Source organism: Vipera ursinii (genome assembly GCF_947247035.1).
Source record: "Vipera ursinii genome assembly, chromosome: Z".
Taxonomy (NCBI): domain Eukaryota; kingdom Metazoa; phylum Chordata; class Lepidosauria; order Squamata; family Viperidae; genus Vipera; species Vipera ursinii.
The window spans coordinates 78,192,036-78,209,187 of record NC_139517.1 but is presented as its reverse complement, the minus strand read 5'-3'; the positions used below and the strand labels follow the sequence as shown (position 1 = coordinate 78,209,187).

The 17,152-nt window shown below is 41.1% G+C and overlaps 1 protein-coding gene across 1 annotated transcript in view; it reads left to right on the top strand.

Annotated features, from left to right (window-relative positions):
* The window catches only part of LOC310650183 (collagen alpha-4(VI) chain-like), a gene marked incomplete at its 5' end in the record, with an annotated part of 80,076 nt that overhangs the window by 40,864 nt on the left and 22,060 nt on the right, over positions 1-17,152 (top strand). Inside the window, 10 exons of the mRNA XM_083379014.1 lie at positions 2,563-2,607; positions 3,142-3,195; positions 3,657-3,719; positions 5,764-5,829; positions 8,494-8,547; positions 9,193-9,228; positions 13,501-13,563; positions 13,846-13,908; positions 14,817-14,879; positions 16,891-16,953. Of these exons, the coding sequence (XP_083235140.1) occupies positions 2,563-2,607; positions 3,142-3,195; positions 3,657-3,719; positions 5,764-5,829; positions 8,494-8,547; positions 9,193-9,228; positions 13,501-13,563; positions 13,846-13,908; positions 14,817-14,879; positions 16,891-16,953 (570 nt within the window). The remainder of the gene's footprint in view (positions 1-2,562; positions 2,608-3,141; positions 3,196-3,656; positions 3,720-5,763; positions 5,830-8,493; positions 8,548-9,192; positions 9,229-13,500; positions 13,564-13,845; positions 13,909-14,816; positions 14,880-16,890; positions 16,954-17,152) is intronic.

Genomic DNA, 17,152 nt, shown 5'->3' with positions numbered 1-17,152 from the left:
TCTGTATTTGGCAATCTGTTTCAGGACTTCTGAATTTCTTCTGTGTAACACCTGGTTTCTTCTACATTTCAGGGAGTAAGAGGATATAGAGGAAAAAAGGTAGGCAAATTTTTAAAATAGAGAAATAAAATGCTTTGTTCAACAGATACGACTGGAAGATTTATTTTGATTATTATTACTATCTTGTAGTTCAGACATGTCAAACACAAGGCCCGGGGGCCAGATCCGGCCCGCGAAGTGGTTTCATGTGGCCCGCGAAGCCATCCTGGAAACAGTGAGGGAACGGCCCCCACTGCCTTGGCCCTGGCCCAGAGAACCTCCTTCTGCCAGAGACCCTCAGATCTGTCCCACTCCTGACCAGGCCCCATAGGCACCCTTGATGCGAATGATGTAGAGCTGGCCACGCCCACCCAGTAGGCCATACACACTCTAGCCACGCCCACCCAGTAGGCCACGCCCACCCTGGCCATACCCACCCGGCCCCCTGAGGGCAACCGCAATGCTGATGCGGCCCTCAATGAAATTGAGTTTGACACCCCTGTTGTAGTTGGTAGATATGGACTTTTTGCAGTCTAAGGCACTGTATAAGGGCACCTCCACAGCTTCATTATTTTTATCTCATCATCTTTCAAAATCAGGATAAAGATGGTTTGTCATTCTTTTCACTTCTGCTGTATGGGGTGTGGTGGCCTAGCAGTTAAGATGCTGGGCTTATCACTGGAAAGTTAGCAGTTTGAGAACCAAGTATCATTTGATGGGGTGAGCTCCTGTTCTTGCCTTGTTGTTGTTAGTTGCAAAGTCATATCCGACCCATCACAACCCTATGGACAACATTCCTCCAGGCCTTCCTGTCCTCTACCATCTTCTGGAATCCATTTAAGCTCACGTCTACTGCTTCAGTGACTCCATCCAGCCACCTCATTCTCTGTCATCTCCTTCTTCTATTGCCCTCAATCTTTCCCAGCATTAGGCTTTCCCAGAATTCTCCAGTGAGTCCTTCCTTCTCATTAGGTGGCCAAAGTATCTGAGTTTCAACTTCAGGATCTGGCCTTCTAAAGAGCAGTCAGGGTTGATCTCCTCTAGGACTGACCGGTTTGAATGCCTTGTAGTCCAAGGGACTCGCAGGAGTCTTCTCCAGCACCATAGTTCAAAGGCCTCAATTCTTTGCCGCTCAGCCTTTCTTATGGTCCAACTTTCACAGCCATACATTGCAACTGGGAAAACCATGGCCTTGACTATACACATTTTTGTTGGCAGGGTGATGTCTCTGCTTTTTAGTATGCTGTCTAGATTTGCCATAGCTTTCCTCCTCAGGAGCATGCATCTTTTAATTTCTTGGCTGCCTCCTGCCTATCTAGCAGTTCAAAAGCATGCAAATGCTTTTATCCCCCCCCCACTTCTGCTGAACTTGCAATGTTGAGAACAAGGAACAAACAAAATTACACTTCCACCTCAAGTCCTAAGAAACAAAATGTCTTTCTCTCTTGCATGTGAAGAGGCGGGGGGTGGGGGGAAGGTACTTGATTATAACATCTCTTTCCCTTTCATGTCTTTCATATTATATGTCATATGAAATTGTTCATATGAGTGGGAGATAAAGAATCACCCTACATTACTCTTGAAAGATTAGTCTAGGAGAGAATGGGAGAACAAAGCTTTCAAATACAGTGATGAAGTCATGGGACCATGAAGGTCCAGACGTGCTCTCAAAATGGCCCAGAATTATTAAGTGAAAGTGAGTTAATTTGAGTAGGGCTTTTATTTTTTCTTTATCAGTATATTATTATTTATGATTCATCACACAATCAGCCAGATATTCAGACTGGATATGGCATTTTTGCCTGCTTATCAAGTCCTCCCCAAGGATCTGGGATAGGCAGATATTGATGATTGATGGTGTTACGCATATTGTCTCAGGATGTAAATTGTTCCAAGTAAAGCTCCATTTTGCAATTGACTGATAATGAATTTGTCAATGCCGATGGTTATTATTATTAGGTTAGCAGAACCTCATCAGAACTATTTGGTTGTATCTAACATTATATATATGTTAGTGCTGGTTTATCAGGCCTTTGAGGATACATAAGCTATATTCATAAGGGACACGGTGGCTCAGTGGGTTAGGACGCTGAGCTTGTCGATCAGAAGGTTGGCAGTTTGGCGGGTTGAATCCTGAGTGCCACGTAACAGAGTGAGTGCCTGTTACTCGTCCCAGCTTTTGCCAACCTAGCAGTTCAAAAGCATGTAAAAATGCAAGTAGAAAAATAGGGACCACTACGGTGGGAAGGTAACAGCGTTTCATGCACATTTGGCGTCTAGTCATGCCAGCCACATGACCATGGAGACGTCCTCGGACAAGCGCTGGCTCTTCGGCTTTGAAACGGAGATGAGCACCGGCCCCTAGAGTCGGAAACGACTAGCACGCATGTGCGGGGGAACCTTTACCTTTACCTAAGCTATATTCAGAAGAAGGGAGAAAAAAGAATGTGTCATGCATGGAAGACTTCTTATTTGATGCTGCAAAAATAACAAAGAATTTCATACTTATATTTCCTCCAACAGGGTGAACCTGGTAATTCTGGGATTGATGGTATTGATGGACAGGAGGTATTTATTCAATATATTTTTATCCTCCATATACATACATATGTGCTTACATACATACATATAGTGTGTGTATATGTGTGTGTTTTATAAATAACTCAAGGAAGTGAACATACATAGTATTCCTTTCTTCTCCTATTTTCCCCATAAAAACAACCTTGTGACATGGGTTGGATTGTGAGAATGTTACTGGCCCAAAGTCACCCTAGTGGCTTTCATACTTAAGACAGGATTAGAACTCAGTTTCCTGGTTTCTAGGCCAGCAGCACAATTTGATGATCCCATTTTTATGTAGATGATTTAAAGATGCATATAGCTTCTGAATAAATGCAGAACTGAATTAAGTCACAAAACCGATCATCTGTTTAAATGTTACAATCTAATGAATACTTTGTAAAAGCGACTTTAAAAAGGATTAGAGTCACAAAGGCTTTCCAGATGTCTCCTGAAAGATTGGAGATCATCTGTAATCTAGATCTTTTAAGAAACATGTTTCATAAGGTTATTGAATTACTGTCCTTTTCTTTTGGGGTCTAGGGAGAACAAGGAGTTCCTGGATCACATGGACAAAAGGGACATTCAGGACGAAGGGTAAACCAAATTCTATGTTGAAAGCAATTATGGGCAGGGGGCACTATAATTTCTTGCAGCTTTCCCTAATTTGTCACTGTCCAGATCTCTTGAGATCACAACTCCCAAAATTTCTTGCTGGTGATTCTCCTATATATATATAGTGTCAATACATCTGAAAAAGGGGAAAACTGCTATATAGTGTTGTCAGCAAGCTTCAAACTTTTTGCAGTCATGTGAATTAATGATTATATGATAAATAAATGCATTATCTACACAGAGAGACTGGTTAATGCCCATTGATCTACCTCAAGGGGCATCAGACACAAATGCTATAACCCAGCTTAGAGTTAAATGACTTTAAGCCACTTCCTTTCCACTTTACTACTGTGAACATGATTACAGAGCACCAAACAATGACTGGGATGATAGGCGGATGAACCCTAAGTGAACTCTCTCCTTTCTTCTCTTCATGGTCAAAGGGTAGAGAAGGCCCTAGAGGAGAACCAGGTCAGCCTGGACAGCCTGGAGCAAGAGGAGACAGTGTAAGTTAAGAACAGCTATTGTTTTGGTTTTAAAAAGCAAATGGAATGGAATGACAATAATTAGAAATAACAATTTTAGAATTATTTTTTGCATGAGAGAGAGAGGGGGGGGCTGGCTGTTTGGGCTACAAAGTTAAGCACTACTGGACCTCATTAGTGCTTGAACAGGAGAGTACTATGGAATACCAAAGAATGTAACTTTGGCTGGGGAGTTGGGGAAAAAAACCCATGGCAAACCCATGTTGTTATTGTTGCTGATATCGTTACACAGATATTTGTGATATGACTGGTTTTTCTTAACTTGATATTTCTTCCTTTCTGGAACTGCACTCTTTTCAGTCTTTTCTTGCAGTAGCTGGAAGAGGCACCACCATGTTTTGCACATGTCTGGAGGCCTCTTCCAGTTGCTGAGTCTCAAAGCTGCAGAGAAGCAAGCATTTAAGAGCAATGGGGCAATTTGTCTTGGTTGTCTAAATCCCCTCATTGCAACTTCAAAACCTTTCTTTCTTTCTTTCTTTCTTTCTTTCTTTCTTTCTTTCTTTCTTTCTTTCTTTCTTTCTTTCTTTCTTTCTTTCTTTCTTTTCTTCCTTCCTTCCTTCCTTCCTTCCTTCCTTCCTTCCTTCCTTCCTTCCTTCCTTCCTTCCTTCCTTCCTTCCTTCCTTCCTTCCTTCCTTCCTTCTGCATAATTGAATGCTTTTCTCAGGAAAGCTATGATATTATCCATATAGTACACAGTTTGGCAAAGACTTACTGTATTGTTCTGTTCCATGCTTACATGAAAACTTTTGTAACTGCTTTGTAAAATTGATTCTGGTGCCATAAAGTTCTTTGGAAAGTTTTTTGTTTTTTCTTTAAGTAGGGAAGTTTTTGTAAGTTGGAACTGATCATAATTGAAAAACTGGAAATAGCATTGAAGAAAGCTTTATATAACTTTGTGGCAGATTGCTCATCTAGGTTGCTATCTATTCTAATCTAATAAAAATAAAAATCTACACTGTGCAGCCCTGGAACTGTTGTAAATTTTTCAGTTCTAATCTAATTTAATGCTGAAGAACCACAAACCATATAACAATAAATACAAATAAGGAATACAAGAGGCCTTGAAGCTTCCCAGCAACAGTTATCAATTGCTTAACAAATTGAACTAATATTGCAGTGCTTCAATTCAAGTTCTGCCCCTTCTATACATGCACCATGACATTGCACGCATCAATGAAAGGAGAGGAGTTTACAATGTGTCAGTGCTTTCATAACCTGGTAAAAGCTTCCTTTGTCGTTCATGCAAAGAGCTGAACATAGAATCAGAGTCAAGGTACAAATCAGGAATAAGAACTTATCAATCCTCATAGGATCAATAGAAATGCCAAAGTGTACATAAAAACTTTGAAAACCTTTTGATTCAACCAAGATTCAAGTTCAAAAGAGTGCCCTATGTAAACTTCCTATTCAGGAGGAGCTAATGCATATCATTTCTTGTATATACATATATAGATTTCAGGAGGGCATGAGCCAAATAGACCAGGTAACATGCTCGTTAGCCAAACAATTGGCGTTACAGAGACTATAAAAACATGATTTTCAATCCTGGCTAGAACTTTGATGATGTCAGCAGCTGCTGACAAAAGCTAATTTTTAAAAATAAATTTTTAGTCTTGGTGATCTGTGTTTTAGTTTTTAAACATATATAGATACATACAATTCAGCAGAGATATACTACTATAAGACATGATGTCTCCCAGTCCATTGTTGAAAACACAAGAAATTACTTGGTTCAATAATTCAGAATGTTGTTGTATTTTTTAAAGGGTAGGGAAATAGAAATTGTTTTACATGAAGGTATTTATAAATTCAGTCATGAATCCAGCTATTCAGATTATATTGCAAGATTTTCTTGCCGGCCACATTGATTGCCTCTGTTGCTTTTGACTGAAAACCTATTTTATACTAAGATGAATGTAGCTTCTATTACACTGACTCATTTTTTTCAGCTGCAGAAAAAGCAGAAGTCTGTGAAGCTACTTAAGAGCTTGTTTGTTCTTTTCAGGGGTTTCTTGGATCTGACAACAATGAACTTGGTCTTCCGGGTAAAAAAGGAAATATGGGGCCGCAGGTATCCAATCATCTACAAATCATTAAGAGCATACATAGCTATTTCTAAACATAATGTTGCATATTTTGACTAGTCTGCATCATGTTGTCTTATGATACTGAATCAGTATGTTATCCATTCATTTATTAGTGCTGATTAAAATTCATTTTGAGATTCAGGTGTATCACAGGTATCAAAAATAAAAAGAGAGAGCCACTCAATGACTGTCTAGTGCACGGGTCGGCAACCTTAAACACTCAGAGAGCCCTTTGGACACCTTTCCCACAGAAAACAAAACACTGGAAGCCACAAAACGCTGCTGCTTCCCCCCCCAGCACTCCACTGCTGCTGCTGCTTACCTCCTCTCCTGTGTAGAGCACCCTGCCACTGCTGTTTCTTCCTCTATGTCCCCCGCGTGGAGTGCGCCCTGCCACCAGTTCTCCCTCCTAACTCCCCCATGCGGAGCGCCCTGCTGCCACTGCTTTTCTTTCCTACCTCCCCCACATGGAGCACACCCTGCCACCACTTTTCCCTCCTACTTCCCCCGCACGGAGTGCCCTGCTGCCACTTTTCCCTCCTACCTCCCCCATGTGGAGCATGCCCTGCCACCACTTTTCCCTCCTATCTCCCCTGCACGGAGTGCCCTGCTGCTGCCACTTTTTTCTTCTACCTCCCCCATGTGGAGCATGCCCTGCTGCCACTTTTCCCTCCTACCTCCCCCATGTAGAGCGTGCCCTGGCACTGTTTTTACCTCCTATCTCCCCTGTGTGGAGTGCCCTGCTCCCGCCACTTTTTTCTTCTACCTCCCCCATGCAAAGTGCCCTTCTGCTGCCACTTTTCCCTCCTACCTCTCTCATGTGGAGCATGCCCTGCTGCTGCTTTTCCCTCCTACCTCCCCCATGTAGAGCATTCCCTGCCACCACTTTTACCTCAATCTCCCCTGCATGGAGTGCCCTGCTGCCACTTTTCCCTCCTACCTCCCCCATGTGGAGCATGCCCTGCCACCACTTTTCCCTCCTATCTCCCCTGCACGGAGTGCCCTGCTGCTGCCACTTTTTTCTTCTACCTCCCCCATGTGGAGCATGCCCTGCTGCCACTTTTCCCTCCTACCTCCCCCATGTAGAGTGTGCCCTGGCACTGTTTTTACCTCCTATCTCCCCTGTGTGGAGTGCCCTGCTCCCGCCACTTTTTTCTTCTACCTCCCCCATGCAAAGTGCCCTTCTGCTGCCACTTTTCCCTCCTACCTCTCTCATGTGGAGCATGCCCTACTGCCGCTTTTCCCTCCTACCTCCCCCATGTAGAGCATGCCCTGCCACCACTTTTACCTCCTATCTCCCCTCCATGGAGTGCCCTGCTGCCACTTTTCCCTCCTACCTCCCCCATGCAAAGCGCCCTTCTGCTGCCACTTTTCCCTCTTTCCTTCCCCATGTGGAGCATGCCCTGCTGCCACTTTTCCCTCCTACCTTCCCTGTGTGGAGCATGCCCTGCCACTGCGGCTTTTCCCAGCAGCAAACTCCCAGGAGTTTGGGAGGCAGCGGCAGGGCATAGCCCAGGCATGGCCCAGCAGCAAAGCTCATCCTTCCGACTCAAGAAGCCCCCAGTGGCTCCGCGGCTCCATCCAAGTTGAAGAAAGTGGAGGTGCAGCAGAGAGATTACTCTCAATAAGAGCCAGGTGTGCTGCTCGCTCGTATGCACCTGTCTTATTGAGAGCAATCCCGCTGCTGCGTCTCCACTTTCTTCAACTTGGATGGAGCAGAGTGGGGAGGAGAACAAGGAGGAGGAGAGTGGTGAGGCTTTTTGCCAGCCAGCTGGCCAGGTGTGCGGTAGGTTGGGCGATGGTGGCTGGCTGGCTGGGGGGGGGATCATGGCCACTGGGGGGAATTTGACAAGCCTCATGGCAGAGGAATTGGCAGCTCCCCCCACGCAGCCCATTTCCCCGGCCTCATACAAGATGCTTGGCAGAAAACCACCCGCCCTTATTGGACCCACGTGGCACTTTCTTTCCAGCTCTGACATGGTCCTCCATCACTTCCTCTGTTGCCGTGTGCAGTCTTACAAACAAAAGAAGCTTGTGGGCAGTCCCACAAACTTCTTTTGTTTGTTGGACTGCCCACAAACGTCTTTTGTTTGTGGGACTAAAAAAAAGTTCAACCAACCAATTCCAACTTCATGAGATCTTTTTTTCCCCCCGTGAGAAGTTGGAATTGATTGATTAAACTTTTTCTTTAGGTGGCGGAGGACTGGGAGCCACAGTGGAGGGATGAAAGAGCCGCATGTGGCTCCGGATCTGTGGGTTGCTGACCCCTGGTCTAGTGGCTCCATCTTAACTAAGGCCCGATTGTCGGAGGTGCACTATGTTTCATTGTTTTCCTCTGGATTTTGGCAGCTTTCCAGAGTTAGTTGAAGCCAAACGGAATCAAGATACCATTGGCAGCATGAACTGAATTTGCAAGTGTCTGTTACTTGGCTTTTTCAGACTGAATCAGATTTATACACACATGTTTACACAGCAAATGTGTTTGCAAGTCACACATACATACACTCACAGTTGTAATGATGAAGCTTAAAAAGTCAGGCCATATTGTGAACATTTGCTTCAATCACAGGTCAGAATTCATCACCAATATATTATGGTACCTAAAAAAGATACAAATGTATTTTAAATAATCTTGCTCTCCTTTGCAGGGAGAACCAGGGGATGATGGAGAACCAGGAGAAGCAGGCGAGACTGGTGCTAATGTAAGACTACTTGTATGCAAAGAAAACAAATAGTCACAACAGTCCTGTCCCTTTCTCAAATGTAATCTCTCTTTAACATATTCTAAAATTAGCTATAGGTAATACAACATAGACCAAAGTAAAGTCACAAGTTGCCAAAAGTTTATGGAGCCCCTAGTATCTCAGTAATTTATTTATTTTTATGGTGTACCATAGCTTGCAATTCACCCAGTGTCTCATGGATGTCAAACATTGCTGTGGTTTGCTCTATGACACCTCTGTGTGTTTGTTGCAATGCTCTTGAATGATGTGGCACACAGTTTGGGAACTACAGCCCTAGGCAAATAGAAAAAAAAGCCTCTTAAGCTTATTAAATCCTTTTCTATACAAGCCTGGTCTTTTCCTCTTTATCACTGCATTATATTTTTCTCTTTCCGTTTTAAGATGCTTTAGCCTATGACAGGTACATCATTGTAAAAAAGAAGGAAAGGGGTCTATAGTTACAAAGAAGGCTATAGGAGATGTCAAAAATATCAAGATGGCATGGACAAAGACTTAGCAACAGAAATTCCAGTCCCAACTGTGGTTGTAAATCAAGGATTTCCTGTAGTTTTATAACTTGCTTCAGTATGAGATACTATAACTGCTTTTTCTTCCCTCTTTTAGGGTTTTACTGGGCAAAGAGGTCCTCCTGGTTTAATGGTTAGTAACCATTGTATTCACACATTACTGCTTTACTGAGAACAGTCTGAGTTTTCTTCTCTCTCTCATTTAACATTGAATTTCATGAATACTAATCAATGCTTTTACAGACTTATTCCAGTGCTGAATCAATCCTGATATGTGGAATTAACAATTTAAGTGAAAACTGACATTCATAAAATTAATGATATTTCTAATTGTTCTTGGAAAAGGTGTTGACTTTCTTATCATTATGATCAAATCTTGAACTGCCAATAATTAAACTTAAAAAAATCATGATGTACAACCTGTCCAGATCTTAATTTAGGCATTCTTTTAAATATTTTTTTCTTAAAAATATTTTTAGTTATTTGATTACAAAGTTTAACACCTACTTCACTTTCATGTCTGTATTTTGCCAGTAATTCTCCTGCCCTTACAATGTTCCTTCCTTGAGTTTATTCGGTAGTTTAATTAATTTATTTTACTTGACAGTATTTCATTTTGCTGAATGTTTGCTGACTATCAACTTAAAAATAGCAAATACTTCATACTTCAAATAGTGAAATTTAATGCCATTTTCCATCCCATTATTTGGCCATATGTGCTGCATTTTCAGACATTTATTTAATCACTGTATTTTTAGAGGATGAAGTTAAGGTTTCCTCTGTTCAGTCTTTTCCAACTCCAGGGAGGGGTTATCTCCATTTCTTAGCCAAGGAATTTAATTTAATTTAATTTAATAATTTGATTTCTATACCGCCCTTCTCCCGAAGGACTCAGGGCGGTGAACAGGACAATACACAATAAAAATCAAATACAAAAATTAAAAAAACCATTAAAAAACCATTAAACATCATGCCCATAAAATCAATACAGATTAAGTTAAAAACTAATTTTAAAAACCCAACCCCATCCCGTCAGACCAGGCCAGCTTGTTCGAAAAAGAATGTTTTAAGATCGCGCCGGAAGGAGCGAAGGTCGGGGGCCGTCTGGAGCTCAACCGGTAAGCTGTTCCAAAGGTCTGGCGCGCCCACAGAGAACGCTCTCCCCCTGGGGGTCACCAATCGGCATTCTTTGATCGGCGGCACCCTGAGGAGGCCCTCTCTGTGGGAGCGCACTGGACGGAGGGAAATTGACGCCGGTCGCAGGTGTTGCTGTAGGTAATCCGGACCCATGCCATGAAGGGCTTTGTACGTCATAACTAACACCTTGAACCTCACCCGGAGAGCAACCGGTAGCCAATGCAGCTCGCGGAGCAGAGGTGTAACATGGGAGTATCGGGAAACTCCCAAGACGACTCGCGCGGCTGCATTCTGCACCAGCTGGAGTCTCCGGGTGGACCTCAAGGGCAGCCCCATGTAGAGAGCATTACAGTAGTCTAGACGAGAGGTCACGAGCGCATGAGCGAACCTGGGCAAAGGCCCCCCTAGTCACAGCTCCAATATGCTCTTCCAAAGAGAGCTGTGAATCTAGAAGGACCCCCAAGTTGCGGGCCCTATCTACGGGGGGTAATAGCTCACCCCCCATGGCCAATGATGGAATAATCGGAATTTCCCGGGATGCCGGCACGAACAGCCACTCAGTCTTGTCAGGGTTGAGTCGAAGCCTGTTCCTCCCCATCCAGACCTGGACCGCCTCCAGGCAACGGGACATCACGTCGAGGGCATTGCTGGGGTGGTTTGGGGTAGAAATAAAAAGTTGGGTATCATCAGCATATTGGTGATACCCAACTCCAAAACCACGAATGATCTCACCCAGCGGCTTCATATAGATGTTGAACAGGAGAGGCGAGAGAACCGATCCCTGAGGAACTCCACAAATGAGAGGTCTCAGGGTCGATCTCTGCCCCCCTACTAACACCGACTGCGAACGTCCCAGGAGGTAAGAGGAGAACCACTGGAGAACCGTGCCTCCCACTCCTAACCCCCTGAGACGTCGCAGCAGGATACCATGGTCGATGGTATCAAAAGCCACTGAGAGGTCTAAAAGGACTAGGACAGAGGAACAACCCCTGTCCCGGGCCCGCCAGAGATCATTCACCAGCGCGACCAATGCCGTCTCCGTGCTGTACCCGGGCCTGAAACCCGATTGGTACGGGTCTAGGAAGCCAGCATTCTACAAATATATTAGCATGTTCATGTGGCCAGCATGACTATATGCGGAGGCACATGGAACACTCTTACCTTCCCACTGAAGGGATACCTATTTATCTACTTTAATGCTTTTGAACTGCTAGATGGGCAGTTGCTAGGGCAGGAATGGGAGCTTACTCCATTGTGCAATGCTTGGGTCTTGAACCCAGGTTGTCAACTTTCCAGCTGATAAACTCAGTGTCTTTAACCATTGAGCCATCACACCCCGTTATTGTATTTATATTTTATATTTTTTGTGGTAGCAGACAATGCTACATATAGAAATCTCCACAAAAATTATAGGGCTAAAGGAGAAAGACTGGCCCAATAAATTAAGATACAGAGTAAACTGAAGAATCCTAACTGAAAAGGGTCAAGATAATCCGTGTCCCCAGAGCTGGATGTTGACTATCTTCTCAACCACCTTCTTGAAAAATATAGTTGGAAACCAGATTAAAACTGTCCAGATTGACTGGATCCAGCTATCTTCTCTTGGGGATGGATGCAATCTCATCACTTTCAAAGCAGCTGGAATGATCAAGAGAAGCATTTACCACCACATAAGGATCCAATTTTCCTCTTAATAAACAAGGAGGGAGATGGATCAAAAATACAAGGAGCTGCATCTGAGATCCAAGGACTGTGTTCACATCTTTGGGACTAATAGATTTAAACCACCCCAGATAACATCACAATACTGTTCCTTCATTGCTAGAGTTTAAGTGAGAGCAAATCTGAGTGATTTTATTGTGAACAATCTTGAGCATGACCTGCAGATGCTCCATTGACCCAATCATGTAACAAAACATCAGTGAAGCTCCGTCTGAAATCCAGTAGGACCATTAGGTGAATATTGTAGTTGGATAAAGGAATCTTGCATACCAAACATTTCTTTACCTTGTGATCTGGGTTGACTTTAGTATAATTTCCTTTTTGTCTGCCTTACAATCCAGCTACTCACTGGCAATGTTCTTATAAAACCCTAGAGGGCCCTGTAGGCTTTGACATTTTTATAAAACATTTCTCTTCCTTCACTTTAGTAAAATGTTATGGGAAAATATCTTTCCATTAAAATTTTATCATTAGTATAGCTAGGTTTTCTTTTATTTATATCTAGACTCTTTCTTTATTAAATATTGCCTCAGATGGCTAAACTTAAGTTACTTCTTAGAATAGCTCACATTGTCTTTGTTCTAAACTTTCAACTGAATTATCAAAGGCATCTGTGCCTGGTACGTTGCAGATGAAGTATAACTGAAAATAATAGGTTTGATTTCCATTTTTAAAAACAATATTAATGTGAAGAATGTAAACATTAGACCAAGAAAGGAATGTTATTCCCAATGATTTTCATTCATATGTACATAGTCAATTATGGTGAAAGGAAATGTGTTATTGTAAAACTAGAGGAGCGTTTAAATCAGACTCAGCTTTAACATATGGAAGTTTTGCGCTATAGCAATTTTCCTATCATTTAAGTAAAAGTCAGGACATGTAGCCAGGTTGACTACATGTACTGGTTAATATTTAAATGATGGGAATCAACATGTGAAAAACTTTCCTTCCTTCCTTCCTTCCTTCCTTCCTTCCTTCCTTCCTTCCTTCCTTCCTTCCTTCCTTCCTTCCTCCCTCCCTCCCTCCCTCCCTCCCTCCCTCTTTTTTCTATAAATGTTCAAGTGAAATATCAGAAACTTTAGATGTGTATATATGAATGACTGATGTTAAAATTAGATTTGTTTTATTTTTTAATTTTGCAAAAACAGAAAATTGTGGCTTTATATTTTTCTAAATTGCTAATAAGAAAATGCATCCTACACCCTATTAAATTTCTTACATCAACTTTTTTCAATCTGGTACCATCCACAGTTATTGTACTGCATTTCTCATAATTCCCAGCCATGGTGGTTACTGTAGTGTATAAATCATAGCATTTCCAGTCCAGTGGTATTGGAAGTTATTGGACTGAAGAAAGATGCAACGGAGGCAAGTAGGTGGCTTAAGTATCTATACTCATGTAGTTTTGTCTCCTTCCCTTTAGGATTGTGACTAATATGGTTAGCAGCAGTGATTGTCAGTACTTGGCAAGAATACAATAATATCAGTGGATTTGGGTTTACAAATACATATTTCTTTTATGTTTTCATTTTTTATCTAACAGGGTGAACTAGGAAAGGAAGGGGACCAGGGCTATCCTGGGGAAGCTGGGCTACAAGGACAAACGGTAATATTTAAGTTATATTGTGCAGCAGTATGTATGAATGTATGTATGTATGTATGTATGTATGTATGCCTCACCTTTATTATTTTTACAAATTTGAGGGGGCAAACATATTCAATATGCCTTCCTCCTCCTATTTTCCCTACAAGAATCCTGTGAGATGATTTCTCAATCTTTGTGATGTGAAGATGTATGGACTTCAGTTCTCAACTTCAAGCCGTGGGAGTTGAGGTCCATGGATTTTCACTAATATTGAATCTAATTTTTCTCTTTATTCCTCACTAGGGTGTTTTAGGGTTACAAGGAATACCTGGACCCATAGGACCTCATGGTATACCTGGCCATCAGGTAAAGTGGAAATTACCGTACTTTTGGTAAACTAAATATTGTTTATGTGTGTTTATCTCTTTGTATGTCTGTGTTGTTATATATGTGATTAGACCTAGAAAGAATTTGTCTCTGGTACAGAAGTCCTCAGCAACAGAATAACAATTCATAATAATTTTGTCATTCTTGTATAGTGAATCTTGCTTTAATAAACTGATTGAGGAAAACAGGCGCATCTGTTATTCTCCATGTCATTGCAATGATGTCATTTAATCAAACTATATTATCTCCACAATGATATTATTCTACAAATCAGATCAACTGTCACAAATAATGTATTTCACATATTGGCACCATTACACAATTCACATAAATTGCAAGAAAATTAAGCCTTCATCAAATTTCAGATTTAAATCATGTTTGCTGTACATATAAATGTGTGGAGACATAGAAAGATTTTGATTAATGAAAGAATGCATCCAACTACTACCATCATTCCTTTATCTTTCTCTCCTTAGAACTTCAGTCTTATCAATTCTATTATATTTTTTTTTCTATGGGAAAAATCCCTCTCTCCCTGAAGTTTCATTCCTTTGGATAAGTGAGTTCCCCCAAAGATAACTTGTGGGCCTGGATTGTTTCATGAGACATGGATTGGCATTTAAAAAAAAGAAACAAATGACTTCAGTTTCATCTGTAGAGCAAATAGGATGTCTGTGTCTCTCTGCATAGTGATTTAGCAGACATTGCTTAAACTTGGATACGATTACAGAAAAAACACAAAAACTATTTTGGCTGCCAGTAGTATCTGTGGCAGTAGGTCCATTAGCTGTGTACTTGGAAAAAAAATGCCATTAATTCTGTGCCATAAAAGTCTGGAATTCCATTTTCTTTAAAAACTAACTTTCAATATGTGCTTCTGATTGGAGGGTAATGGAGGAATCAAAGGCGAATCTGGTGCTATAGGAAGAGGAGGCCATGTGGGACCAAAGGTGAGCACTCCTGATTTTTCAGTGATATGGGGGCAAGGTACAAATTCATTTCTTTTTAAATAAAATGCAGCTGACATCATTTCTATTATTAATACAGTATAAACAATTGTCCAACACAGGGATTACTCACATTCCTTTGAACTTGGTGCAATATAAGAACGAGTCTTGAGGTTTTTTTTTTCTTCAAGTTTGAACTACAAAGTAGTCCTCACTTAACAGCCACAATTGGGATCAGCATCTCCTTCAGTAAGCAACATGGTCATTAAACAAGACATCACGTGACTATGATTTGCTATTTTAATTCTGACTTCTCCATTGACTCTGCTTGTCAGAATCCATCTGTGAAGCACACAAATAGTGATCACATGACTTTATAATGGGTATAACATCTGCCATTTCTGAAGCACTCAAATCTCAATCATATGTCTGCAGGGATGCTGTAATAGTCATAGGTGCGAGGACCGGTCATAAAGTTACTTTTTCAGTACCACTATAACTTGTAATAGTTCCTAACAAGGCAGTTGTTAAGTGAGGATTACCTGCATATTGTCTGCTGGATTTATCTGGAAGAGTTGGTCCTCTCCTTTAAAGTCCTAAATATTCAGGCCCTGGGTAGTCTCTTGCCTGCCTAATGAGAACAGCAGTGACAATTTCTTGGCATAGGTTTGTCCCATCTATTGTAAAATGCAACTGATAGGCTATGGGAAAAGAACTACTGGTCTGAGTATTCAGTATGTGTAGAACTTTTTACTTCAAGATATCTATGTGTTTTTTTAAAAATCCATATTCTGTCAAGTGTGGGCTGGATGTCAGAAGTCTTTGGCCTGATTTTAGTTTGGCTATTTTTGGGCCTGTTGCTTTTGACCATTAGCATTTTTCTTATTTTTTTTAAAAAAAAAACATTTTATTGTTTACATTTTATTTTCTGGAACTCACTTGCAGTAATCCATGATCTGAGTGGAAATGTGGGATAAAAACTCTATTAAACAAATATAAGGAAGGTAGAATTTCACAAGCGTTGCAAAACATAAGTCATGGAAAAAGAGAAAGGTGGAAAACTATGCTAAAAACTACATTAAATAAATTTGAGGAAGATAGAGTTTCCCAAGATTAGCAAAAATGTTATGAAGAAACGAAGAAAGAGCTTTAGAGATTGTATATTTATCATAAACTCACTTAATCAGTTCTGACCATTTAACTGTATATCCACTTACCTAGTAATGGTTATTTCTTTCTTTATTTGATTTATAGCTCACATTACCTGCAGGAGGTCAAGATAGCATACATAAAACCCTCTCTTTAATAATTCCCATAATATGTACATTTATGATATAGGTTGAGTGGAAAAGTCTGAGCTTTAACTTCTCTAAATCATACTCCAATATACATCACTACATTCACCAACATCCCAATTATTATATGTTAGATAAGAACCATCTGATTTTGAATCCAACTCATCAGAGAGCCTTTGGTTGGATTCATTGAACTTTTCTTTTGGAAAAAGCAGCAGCAAACCTTTTAACTTCAATGCTGGTTGACTTGTAAATCCAAGCTAGTGATACTGACTTCCATGTCCAATCTTACCGGCGCAAAAAGTGAGCATTTTGTACAGGGATTCTTGTATTTTATGTTATCTTCCAATCTCGCTGATTTCTCATGGGAATATGTTCCCTTTCCTCAAGAGCGGCATTTTTGTGGCACAATGCTGGGCAGTATTAATACTCTGTTCTACCTAAACTTTTTGTGCAGTGATTTTTCAGCATTTATCCTAACTCATACCTTCCTAGACAAAACGGTGGATCCTGCTTCCTTAGCATCTAGCTTCCTATGAGAAGGGCCATGTTTTATATGGTTTTTGTCATTTTGTTACACCAAACCCTCCTTGGTGTGTGAAGAGGTACAGTTAGACCTATGTTTCTTGTTTCGGAGGGAGCAAGAAAACTGCAATTGGATCATTGGTAGCAATAGTTAATGCGGCTGAGTGTCTAATATTTCTTTCATTCCATGAAAGGGTGAACAAGGCAATCCTGGAGAAAAAGGGCAAAAGGGGCTACCTGGAGCAAGAGGTTTTCCTGTGAGTTTTACCTAATTGCTTCTGAATTCCTCTTTTTTTCCTGGTTTATTTGACTGGCGCTCCTTCATCTTTTGTTTCAAGTTCATGACGTTTCCATTGTTTGCAAGAGTTTCATCTCAGTGTTAAGAAAATTTGTTTCATTCAAGGAAAACAACAGCATTAAAAAATATCAACAGCAGGATCAAAAAAATGAAGATGG